At 41.1% G+C, this 12,783-nt stretch overlaps 2 protein-coding genes and 1 long non-coding RNA gene across 12 annotated transcripts in view; 1 reads left to right on the top strand and 2 right to left on the bottom strand.

Annotated features, from left to right (window-relative positions):
• The window catches only part of LOC121718788 (NACHT, LRR and PYD domains-containing protein 3-like), a 1,510,793-nt gene that overhangs the window by 692,887 nt on the left and 805,123 nt on the right, over positions 1-12,783 (top strand). The window lies entirely within an intron of this gene.
• Positions 1-12,783, bottom strand: part of LOC121719082 — a 530,903-nt gene that overhangs the window by 102,750 nt on the left and 415,370 nt on the right. The gene's annotated exons all lie outside the window — the stretch shown is intronic.
• LOC121718826 (zinc finger protein OZF-like) lies at positions 8,528-11,096 on the bottom strand. The gene is made up of 3 exons (XM_042104135.1): positions 10,999-11,096; positions 10,620-10,892; positions 8,528-10,311 (listed from the first exon to the last, which is right to left on the bottom strand). The coding sequence occupies exons 2-3, from the start codon at positions 10,876-10,878 to the stop codon at positions 8,987-8,989; spliced, it is 1,584 nt and encodes a 527-aa protein (XP_041960069.1). The 5' UTR covers positions 10,879-10,892; positions 10,999-11,096; the 3' UTR covers positions 8,528-8,986.

Below are 12,783 nucleotides of genomic sequence, written 5' to 3'. Positions count from 1 at the left end.
GTCAGTTTGAAACGGCTGGTGAGTGCTAGGATCAGTAAGACTTGTTGTAAGTGTTGCTATGAGAGTAGATGTTCTCTAAAGAGCTGGGTCTTCAGGAGTTTTTTGAAAGTGGAAAAGGATGTCCCTGCCCTTGTAGGAACTGGCAGTGTGTTCCACCAACGAGGAACAACAGATGAGAAAAGTTTGGATTGGCTTGAGCGTACCGGTGGTAGAGCTAGACGTCGTTCGTCAGAGGAGCGCAGCGGTCTGGAGGTAGTGTAAGTCTGTATGAGGGCATTCAAGTAGGTGGGAGCAGAACCGGAGACTACTTTGTAGGCAAGCGTTAGAGACTTGAATTTGATGCGGGCCGCCATAGGTAGCCAGTGTAGCTGGATGAGCAGCGGGGTAACATGTGCCCTTTTGGGTTGGTTGTAGACCAGGGCATTGCAGTAGTCGAGTCGTGAGATGACTATTGCCTGAACCAGAAGTTGGGTAGCATCTTGAGTCAAGTAAGTCCTGATTTTCCGTATGTTGTAGAGTGCAAAACGGCATGACCGGGCGACTGAGGCAACATGATCTGAGAAGTTTAGTTGGTTGTCAAGAACAACTCCTAGATTTCTTGCAGTCCTGGTCGGTGAAACAGACAGGGAGTCAAATTTGATGTTGATGTCGTGGTGTATGGTAGGTTTAGCTGGGATGACCAGCAGTTCAGTCTTTGAGAGGTTCAGCTGGAGGTGGTGTGCCTTCATCCATGTAGCTATGTCTGAAAGGCAATCCGAGATCCGTGCTGAAACCAGGGGGTCGTCAGGTGGAAAGGACAGATAGAGCTGTGTGTCGTCTGCATAGCAGTGGTATGAGAAGCCGTGCGAACGTAGTGTTATTCTGAACAAAGTCAATAGTTGGAACATTAATGTCCATGTAAACGTAGTGTCACGGTTATTGGTGAACATGCTCATGCACCACATTCAGCTTGGAAGACTTGGCCACACTACCGGAGAGTGTTCTTTTTCAAAACTGGGATTCGTTAAAAATAGAGATCCAATGAGCCAACGCAGATTGAAACAACTGTCTTTGATGTCCATTGATATTCTGTGTGAAATGGATTTGACCAAACAATGAAGAAATAACTGGCATTAGGCTATTGCATTTGTTGTCAATTAACTGTGCTGGTGTAGCAAATAGTAGGCTATGGTTTTTGTTTTGTGTTGGTTGTTGCTGTAAGGAAGTTGTTAGCAAGGATGGGTATTTTGCTGCATTTTAAGGATGCTGCCTGATGTGAGTAGGCCAGTGGTTGCTGTAAGGACATGTTATGTGTGAGTTGGTGGTTCAATTGCTGCTCTGTAAGGACGCTGCTGGTGTGAGTAGGCCTGTTTGGTGTTCAGCTGTTGATGTACCAACATTGCAGTGATGATGTATGAGTAGGCCTATCTGGTGGTTCAATTGTAGCCCTATGTCACCTTGGAGGAGGGCCCCAAATAAAATGTAGCCTAGGGGCGCCTGACCACCTTAATCCGCTTCTGTTGGGAAATATTGCTATTGAGATGATCAGTCAACTTGAATGCAAGAGTTTTAAACAAATATGTGCAGCATGCTAATGATGCTAAGCAGATTTAACCCTTAAAGGAGTACCGTCAATGTTGAGAAATGAACGTTCTAAAGAATATCTGGGTTCATTGAATTCAACATAGAATTTTAGAACCTTCAATTGTTGCGGAACTTAGAACGTTCAAAAACCTACACCTTTAAGGGTTAATAGTAATTTAGCTAGTGGTCTTCTATGCGTCCTTGCTTTCACGATTGTGACTGTTTTATTTGGAGTCGCACGTGTCTATTGAGAGGGAGAGGGAAGGAGAGCGAGAGAGAGCGGGGCAAGGAGAGGGGCTTTACTTCTATGCTGATTGGTCATGTTCAACACATAGTCTACAATGAAAACAGAGACAGGTATGCAATTATGATTTATTGATTTATTTTTGGACAACGTAAGATACTGGTAAGTAAAGCGGGAGATGTGTGTTGCTTATGCGGCCGCATAAGCTGCAAAGGACTGCGTGAAATACTAGAAAGGGTGCGGGCATATCCCAGAATTCTGATGAACCGTATCTTTGAAACATCGCTATTTTAGCTAAAAGCCACCTCCGTCATATGCTAAATGTTGCTATGTTCTGAACATCTGTATTTTACAGCATGGATGCAAGGTGACAGTTAATTTAAACTTCACAATGAGCTTGGGTTATTAATATACAAGTGTGATATGGCTAATATTTATCTTTTAACATCTTTATTATCAATGGAAACATCTTTATTTGCATTCACAGCTCTCAAAATGGTTCATATAGGAGACAGAAATCCGGGTTTTGAGGCAGGAATGATTATTTGCCATCACTCTGGCCTTGTGCTCATACTTTTTGACAGATTGAGGTCTGGACTCTAACTTAAAAATGTTGAAAATGTTCTCTCAACTATTTCTTGCCTTGTTTGGCTGTATGTTTTGGATCATTATGCGGTTTAATGTCGAATGTCGCCTATTGGGTCAGGTCTCTCAGCATACTGCCTGATCTTTTCTTCCAAAATTCTTAATGTAGGTCCCATTGTCTGAAAACTCCACATATGTCACACATACAAGGCATTTCTCTGTGTGTGTGTGTGAAGCGATGACCATCTATTGGCCTTTCAACTCTCAGAGCACTAATGTGACTTTTCTCCAGTATGTTGAATTTGATGTAGTACATTGATATGTTTTTTCCCCATATGTTTGTATCCTCTGGTGATTCTTGAAATTCAACATCCATCTGAAGACCTTTCCGCACTCAGCGCACCGATGTGTTATTTCTCCAGTATGTGCCATCTGATGAGAAGTACGTGTGTATCATGTTGTGTAGAGAAAGAAGTGAACTACTTGTGAAACTCTTTCCACACTCAGCACAACAATGAGTTATTTCTCCAGCATGGGCCCTCTGATACGAGTTGAGATGTGAGCTACAGCTCAAACTCTTCCCACATGTAGTACACGGATATGGCTTTTCTCATGTATATATTCTCCTGTAAACCATAAGAGCTGAGACACTCCTGAAGCTCTCACCACAGGTGGTCCAATGGTTTGGCCTTTCTGCAGTATGATTCCTCTTGTGGAGAGAACAATCTGTTGTATATTAGCATAACAAATGAATTTGATCAATTCAGTCAGTTCAAGTCTTTATGATATCAAGTATTCAGTAACTTACTTGAAAGAAAAGGGTTCTTGTTACCATGTTGTCTTAAATATGAATCCTCTTTTTCTTTAAAATCAATTGTTGAAGCCTTCCCTTTACCCAGGGTTGATGTTGGTGATGTGGGTGTTTCAGCCTTGCAGTCATCATCAAGTCCAGGTGTTCCTTCAGCTTTTTGAACTGCACACAGATAGTCATGAAGAAAAGCGTCCCATTCTTCTGATTTGATATCCTTCTTCACTGACATGGATAGTTGTGATGGTAATCCCGACATTTCAATTTCCAGTGGTGTTTCTTAAAAAAATGCAGTCAGATGTTGACTACCAGTAAGCACATTCAGTTCTGTAATCTGACTCCACTCTAGTGTGTCTAGAAGGGATCCTCTGTTCCAGTGAGCTACTGAATTCAGATCCACCCAATCAGCACCACACCAGAACCACAGAGGATTATGGGATATGTGTATGAGCACCATTTGCACACCTGATGGTCTTCAGGTAGGCTACTGCTACATTTGGAGGAACATCACACAGGAGGTGGGGTGGAGGTGTGAGCTGAAAGTTACATTTGGAGGAACATCACACAGGAGGTTGGGTGGAGGTGTGAGCTGAAAGTTACATTTGGAGGAACATCACACAGGAGGTGGGGTGGAGGTGTGAGCTGAAAGCTACATTTGGAGGAACATCACACAGGAGGTTGGGTGGGGGTGTGAGCTGAAAGCTACATTTGGAGGAACATCACAAATGGGGTTGGGTAGGGTGGAGGTGTGAGCTGAAAGTTTCCAACATGGGTCATGTATACACACAAACATGGTGTTTGCTATTTTTGGAAGATTTTAACCCTCCTGTTGTGTTCACGGTCAAATGTGTCCGATTGACAATTCTTTAGTCAAAAAATTAAGAAACTTATTCTGACCATCATGAGGCTCCTTGACTTTTTTAATGCAGGGCATCTGAACACATAAAACAAATGTTGAAGATTTTCATAACAATTTGAGTGTATTATTTAACTTTAGAACACCCATGTGTATTTCCGGTCAATGACGGCCATTAGAAATGAATGGGTGAGAAAATGGTCAATGCATAAAATTGAGTCCAGGCACATACTTATTGATCAGATGGACTGTATATGTGCTTCTGTACATTAACACACACACACAAAACACACCCTCACTACATCTCTTTGCTTCTATGCCAGCCCCCACTGGAACCTTTCCCTGATAAAATCTTCCCCTTTCTGACTTGCATGAGCTCGGGTCAATGAGGCCTGCAGGCCATAAATAGCAAATGGAAGTACAAAACTGGTTATATCCAATAACTGTCCACATTGTACTCTGCAATATAATTGAAAAGTGAAGCCTTGTGTCTTTTATTCCTTATACATCATTGTTATTATCACCTGCAGTCCACAGAAATCACTCCACCGCCTCCAAATAATCCAGAACTCTGCAGCCAGGATAGTAACAGGCACAAAGTCCACAAGCCACATAACACCTGTACTGTTGCAGCTACACTGGTTACCAGTTACCCAGAGAGTCCAGTTTAAGATCTTACTGTTGACACACAGCCCCAAAGCTATGGAACTCACTTCCAAACAACATCAGGCAGTGTGAATCCACTGCCCAGTTCAGAAAGGAACTGAAAACCTTTCTCTTTAGACTAGCCTATGGACTGTGATATGGCTAAATGGTGTGAAAATAGACAATGGATTGCTATTTTATATATATGGATGGCTATTTTATATATATAATTTTTCTCCTTTTTTGATATATATTTTATTTTTTTCCTTCTATTTGTTTTATCTGTGAAGCGACCTTGGGTGTCCTGAAAGGCGTTTTTAAATCAAATGTATTATTATTATTATTACTTCAGGACCAAGGGCTGGGTAATCAGCAGGTATCATATGAATAGTATCCAGTGCACCTGTCTGTCTCTCATTATACAATATTATCACCTGTACTGGAACAATGGCTGGGTAATCAGCAGTTATCATATGAATAGTTATAGTATTATCACTAGAAGTTTTTATCCCCAGGCCATCCGAACTCTGAACTCACACTATACTGACTTTGCACACATTCACTCCTCAGCACACATGACCTCCACCCCCCCCCCCCCCACACACACACACACACACACCTACACCTACATGACTTTTAGCACTTTTACATCCCTCTCCCTATGCTACAGACCTTTTATTTATTTTCTTATTTCATCACACGTCAAAACACACACACACACATCTGACTTTCTCCAACTTTTGCACATCTCCATAGAACTTTTTATTTATTATTTTTGATTTCTCATCCACCTATCTACCCATGTCCTTGATTGCCTAGCCTTTATCATACATACAGTACTCTGCTTGCAATAGTAAGTCCCTTCACCATACTTGCACTACACTGCCCCCCCCCTCTCCCCTACCTACACAGCACATTATTTCATCAGGAAGCTTCTCCAACACACATCCCCAACGTACTTACAGCACACTGCCCCCCCCCCCATACACAGCACATTGTCTCATGAGGAAGCTTCACCAACACACATATTGCACACTGACCTCTCCCCACATACACAGCACACTATCCCATCTCCCCTGTCATCCCCCCAACACACACACCAAGACCCCTGGCAGTTGGGTTAGCCCCTTGAGCCGTGGATCTGCCCAAGGTTTCTTCCTTGGTAAGGGAGTTTTTCCTTGCCCCTGTTGCTCTTGGGTGCTCCTTGTGTGCACCTCTCTTATGCAGCCCTTGCCACTTAATCTACTAAACCCCTCTTCTACTGCACTTTTAACCCCCCCCCCCCATTAATGCACAAATAGGCTGACACCAGACATAATTTCACTGCATTTCTTACTTCCAGTAACTATATGCATGTGACAATAAACTTCTTTGTATCCTTGTATCACCTGTACTGCAGGAACAACGGCTGGGTAATCAGCAAGTATCATATGAATAGTATCCTCCAGTGCACCTGTCTGTCTCTCATTATGCAATATTATCACCTGTACTTCAGGACCAATGGCTGGGTAATCAGCAGTTATCATATGAATAGTTATAGTATTATCACCTGTACTTCAGGAACAATGTCTGGATAATCAAATGTTATCATATTAATAGCTGTACTTCAGGAACAATGGCTGGCTAATCAGCAGGTATCATATGAGTAGTATCCTCCAGTGCACCTGTCTGTCTCTCATTATACAATATTAGCACCTGTACTTCAGGAACAATGGCTGGGTAATCAGCATGTATGATATGAATTGTATCCACCAGTGCACCTGTCTGTCTATTATTCTACACACCTGGCACATTAGCACCTGTACCTGGGTCAGCCATCAACATTCCAATTGTGCCCATCTCCACACCCATTTGTCTCGGTGGGATATCTCACCAACTTTTCACTCAACACATGACAAACCATACATCACAGTAAATTGCAGACTTTAGAGAACACAAAGGTGTGAGTCAATCCCGTGTATAATTAACCGTTCCAAAGCAATCCGGTTTTGAAATACATTGTAGCAAATTTCAACATGGAGCTTGAAAAGCTTCTTGAAACTGAGCTGTGCTTAAATGGTAGGTAACTGTAAATATTAAAATCAGAGGATATACAGCTCATAGCTAAGCAGGCATAAGCCGTGCTTAAATTCGTAAATGCAAGAAATAAAAAATACATGTTGAATGTTAAATATAGCCTATATATCTAAACATATTAAAATCAGATGATGTAGGCTACACAGTATAGTTAGATCAAGTTGTATAGCTCTGGAACTTATACCAATGGATTGGGTTCTTTAGCTCTGTTGCTACTGTGCATGGAGGTCAATCCAGTTATGACTATTGATGCAAAGTGTGTCTTTTAAATGGCTCTGAAACTATTCAAAAACACACCAATTCTTCTCTGTGAAATTGCTCCGGAACTATTCGTTGCAGTTTGATGAAACTTTATCATGTGACAGAGCAGAAGTGGGGCTTTCCAAAAAAACGAGGCACTTGTACGATTGTGGATTCAAATAAAACAAAATCATGAAATTAAATCAAATTGCATCATATTACCAGTCTATACCGTTCTGAGTTCACCCATTGCTCTCGTTTGAATTTTTCACAAACCCGTGATCAGATAGATATGGGACACATGTCAGATGGAAGAGGAGACACAGAGCTATCCATTGGTTCTACATCCTTCTGGGTCACATTATTAAAACAGAGAAAGTGATAGCAAAACAATAACTATATATATAGCTCAACCTATCCAATGTTTTCATGTGTTTTTCTCAGAAAAAGCATGTTCATGATCCGGTTTTATGATCCTATCAAATTCCTGCATGGTATCCAATTCAAGGCTCACATTGCATCCCACTTTGTTCGTCAAAGATATCCATTTTTTTGCCTATCTTTTACTTTGTTCGTTGCAATGGAATAAAAAGTTGCTGTGGAGAGCACACACATGCTACTGCGCATGCTTAGGTCAAGTCAAGTCAGATCGGTTCTTGTCACAGATGTCGAGTGCAGAATGTATTCATTACTAAATAAAAAATGGCATTTATTTCATATGTGTGTACTTTGCTCAGCCCTAGAGTCTCCCTCTAGCCTGAAAAATCCAGACCCTGGTAATCCAGAAAGATTAAGGGTCTGGCCACAAACAATGTAACGGCCCAACTCGAGGGATGGCACCAAGCATGCATTTGAAAATCTCACTGCACACAATTGGATAACACTAGACCAATGTTTACTTTGAATGATTCTGGACTTCAACGGAATTGGATAACACTACGATCAATGTTTCCAACATTGCAGCGCTGTCGTCATCAGTTTAGCTCGCCTCTGGCATGCCTATATCAGATATGATTTCATTGGTTCCATGGGATGCAAAGGGTAAAAGTAACGTGCATCATTGCTCATTGCCAGAGTGTCTCGCAGAGACAACTCCATTGTGCTCTTGCGAGAACTCTGGATTTCCAGGGTACATATAATTATAATTAATATTTCCAGGGTAGTCTCCCTCCACCATGGTCCAGCTGGTTCAGGACAGTCCACTTTATCATTTAATCAAAATGAGTCATTTAATCAAAATGATTTAGAATTGCGCCGAGTTACAAATTCTGAATCTGCCTTGATAATTATTCTACCTCGTCTTTTATTACTTTTTTACTACTTTCGCCTTTGTTTTTGCTTTCTAATTATTCTTTAGTTTTAAATGATTTTACCTTGTGTTTTGTTTTCTTTTGATTATGTAAAGCATGTTGTATGTTTTGTTTATGTAAAGCACATTGAATGACCTCTGTGTATATATGTATGAGGTAAAAAAATAATAATTCTAGATTCATTCAAACAGCCATTGAGATAGTCAAACAAGTGATTTATTTACAATAATAGTGTGTCCTGTAATTACCACACATTTGAATAAAAACCCTCTCGCTGGTAACATTTTCAAATGTTATTGTTATTAATTCGCAATGTGATTCCCTTGCTTTGGACTGTCCTTGGTGGTGGACACAACAATGCAAAAGACAGTTAGTTGTTCAGATGAATGTGTACTGTAGATATCAATAAAGGCCTTATCAGAAGATACAGCAAACACAAAATGCATCTTAAACAGATCATGAATGTAGCCACAGGAATCTGTGCCACACAAGGAATTCATCCTTCTAGTCCAGGATGATGTGGTACTTGTTCTTCATCTTGCATTAGCTGAATAAAGGTGTCTGTACATGACCTCTGATTTAATGCAAATACTCACTGGGTCAATTTAGCATTTCTAATGTTCAACACCTGTATGCAAGTCCTGATGGCTCTTAAGATTTTAGGTGTGACTGACACACAAATATGGCTTTAGTCCCATGTGTGATCGTTGGTGTCGAGTGAGAATGTATTTAGCGCTGAAACTCTTCCCACATGTGGTGCACTGATATGGCTTTTCTCCTGTATGTATGCGCTGATGTCTGGTGACGTCTGCTTTAGTCCTGAAACTCTTCCCACATGTGGTGCACTGATATGGCTTTTCTCCTGTATGTGTGCTCTGATGGATGGTGACCTCTGTCTTTGTCCTGAAACCCTTCCCACATGTAGTGCACTGATATGGCTTTTCTCCTGTGTGGATCATCTGGTGTATCTTGAGACCATTTCTGTGACGAAAGGCCTTTCCACAGTCAGTGCACCGATATGGTTTTTCTCCGGTATGTGTGCGATTATGTTGAATGAGACGTGTGCTACACCCGAAACTCTTCCCACAAGTAGTGCACTGATATGGCTTTTCTCCTGTATGTGTGCGCTGATGGATGGTGACCTCTGCTTTAGTCCTGAAACTCTTCCCACAGTCAGTGCAATGGTGTGGTTTTTCTCCGGTATGTGTGAGCTGATGTTTAAGGAGATTTGAGCTACGACTGAAACTCCTCCCACATGCAGTACACTGATATGGCTTTTCTCCTGTATGAGTGCGCTGATGGACGGTGACCTCTGATTTAGTCCAGAAACTCTTCCCACAGTCAGTGCACTGGTATGGTTTCTCTCCAGTATGTATGCGATAATGTTGAATGAGATTTGAGCTACTACTGAAACTCTTCCCACATGTACTGCACTGATATGGCTTTTCTCCTGTATGTGTGCGCTGATGGTCAGTAACCTCTGCCTTAGTCCCGTAAGTCATTCCACATGCAGTACACTGGTGTGGTTTTTCTCCTGTATGTGTACGCTGATGGATGGTAAGAGCACCGCGCTCCCTGCAACTCTTCCCACATGTAGTGCACTGATATGGTTTCTCTCCTGTATGTGTTCGCTGATGGTTGTTGACCTGTGCCTTAGTCCTGAAACTCTTCCCACAAGTACTGCACAGATATGGTTTCTCTCCTGTATGTGTGCGATGATGTTTGGTGACCTCTGGTTTAGTCCTGAAACTCTTCCCACACACACGGCACTGATATGGCTTTTCTCCTGTGTGGATCATCTGGTGTATCTTGAGATGAGATGTATGATAAAAGGCCTTTCCACAGTCAGTGCACTGGTAAGGCTTTTCCCCAGCATGGATCCTCTGGTGTGCCTTGAGATGATATTTATGATTAAAGGTCTTTCCACAGTCAGTGCACTGGTACGGCTTTTTCCCAGTATGTCTCATCTCGTCTGTGCTGATTTCTTGTTCATTTGCAGGAATAGGACAATACAATATTTTACTCATAATTACCATAATGGTAATACATGTTTGTTTTTTTACATCAGAATTTCCACAAGCCAAGTCAACAACACAAGTCTTATTATATTATTGATTGAATGTTTTATTACTACATGTCTTTGTTACATGTACAGAGAGTTTACCATCTACCGAAGTCACATTTCTTGTATATGTAAGTATTCTTGACCAACAAAACTGATTCTGATTCTGATTATTAACTATATACATGGTGCAATTCATACAGGAGACAAAACACTAATGAGTAACTTACCAATAGGAGAAGAGTCTTTCTGGCCATGCTCTCTTGAATCAGATTCCTCCTGTTTAATGTCCATCAGTGAAGACTTTTCTTCTTTGCAGTTAAACATTGCTGATGTGTGTGTTTCAGTCTTGAAGTCATGATCCAGTCCAGGCTTTTCTTCTTCTTTCTGAACTGCAAACAGATGTTCCTGATGGAAATCATCAAACTCCTCTTCTTTTATCTCCTTCACTGGCATAGGCAGCAGTGTTGGTTCAGTAAATCCTGACATTTTAGACTCCAATTCTGTGTTCAAAAACAAAGTCAAACATTACAGTTGAATCACATTTGTCATTGAAGGATTAAACAAACAAGTGCACACAGAGAAATGCAAGAGTGTCCCAGTGCCTACCATGGCACAGGTGAGTTCAGACATCTGACTGCACTAGGTGGTGTTTAAATGCCCCTTCTCTCTGACCCAGTAGGTTCATCTAACCAATCAGGGACAGGAGCCTTTATGATGCAAATCAGAATGATAGGGTGTCAAATGGGCGTGGCCAATCAGTGTGTGTGTCGGGGGGAGGGGGGTCACAAGGTGGGGGTAATTAGAGGGAAGGGATTCCATATTAAAATGTCACTGTTGACACATTCAATGGTCCTCAGGTGGTTGTGGTCACAGCTAAATTTGGCTTAAAGGAGGTTAAGCTGAAGAAGGATGGAGGTGTGAAATGACGTGATCGGGTGGGGAATGCAAGAAAAAGCGTCCTTTTTTATTTTGTGGAAATGTTTGGATTTGGTGGGGAATCTAAGAAAAAATAATTAATTTAGGCACAGGTGGACTCAAGTTGTAGAAGCATCTCAAGGACCATTGATAACAGTAGGATGCACCAGAGCTCAATTGCAAGTGTCATACAATAGGTGTGAATACTTATATAAATGGAATATTTCAGCCTTTACATTTCTATACATTAACAAAACACTCCAAACACTTTTTGTGGGCTGTTGGAGTATTGTGTGTAGATTGATGAGAAAGTGAAGAGCTGTGAAGACTTTCCGTATGCACTGTATACCTTACTCATATATTAAAATGTAAACACAATTTACTAAATTGAAAGCACAATTTAATGAAATGAGCACACTATTCAGTAAAACATGAACACAACTTAGACAGTAAGTAATACACAGTAAAATGAGCACACAATATACTAAATTGTGCACACAATGTAGTAAAAAGGGACCACAATGTAGTAAAATGAGACCACAATTTACTAAAATTAGTGTACATTGTCTGGATACACAAAAACATGCATATTCGGATCTCCTGCTGCACAACAAAGTCCGGTGGCTGTCCAGGGGAGAGGTGCTAAAACCTAAAACGCTTCCTTACCTGTCTAGAGCAGGCGCGCAGGAACCTATTTTTGACCAGGGGTGCTGAATAACCAAAAATAATGGATGTCCGATGATTCTCTCCCAACCTCCCCCCCCCCCGGGACATGTTTAGGATTTTGACTGCTAAATACGTCATTTTAGTGCGGTGTGCGGGTGATGGCGAGACGTTTTAGGAAAGTCCTGGGCAGCCACAAATTCCAATGTTCTGCGACAGCACTCCGAGTCCACTGAGCCCACCCTAACCCCACAGAAGCGCACTTGCCATCGTTAGCCTTTTTCAGTATAGCTAAGGAAAATTACTTTTCTGATCGTCAAAACCACACCAGAGATGTTAGGCTTTAAATATAGGCTAATAATCAGGCTGCAATGATCTCGCAAATAATTTCTGAATAGCCTAGAGTGTGTCGTCTCCACAGCAAGTATGTGTCCTAATAATTTCTATCTTAGCGACTAGGATAGTGAAATGATTTCACTAGCTATGCATTTATTATTTTTGCAAAACTGTAAAACACAATTAAAGTTTCTTTCAGCTTATCCATGGTTTTTTTGAACGTGTAAATCGCATAGAATATGTAGGCCTATATCAACCGTAAGCCTACACACTTGATTGCCATCACATAGATAAAACCACGCTACGGTTCTTACAGTAACTGACTCACATTCACGTTGATCTCTGTAACTGTTAATTTTCAGTAGCCTATATTCAAACCTATCCATAACCCTTTTTTGCTATTTGACTCATCATTTCACATACAAAAATATAAATAATGTCAGACAGCAAATTAGTAATTATTTAAAAATATATATA

Source organism: Alosa sapidissima, chromosome 9 (assembly GCF_018492685.1).
Source record: "Alosa sapidissima isolate fAloSap1 chromosome 9, fAloSap1.pri, whole genome shotgun sequence".
In the NCBI taxonomy this organism is placed as follows: Eukaryota; Metazoa; Chordata; class Actinopteri; order Clupeiformes; family Clupeidae; genus Alosa; species Alosa sapidissima.
The sequence above is the reverse complement of the archived record's forward strand: the minus strand, read 5'-3'. Positions and strand labels throughout refer to the sequence as shown.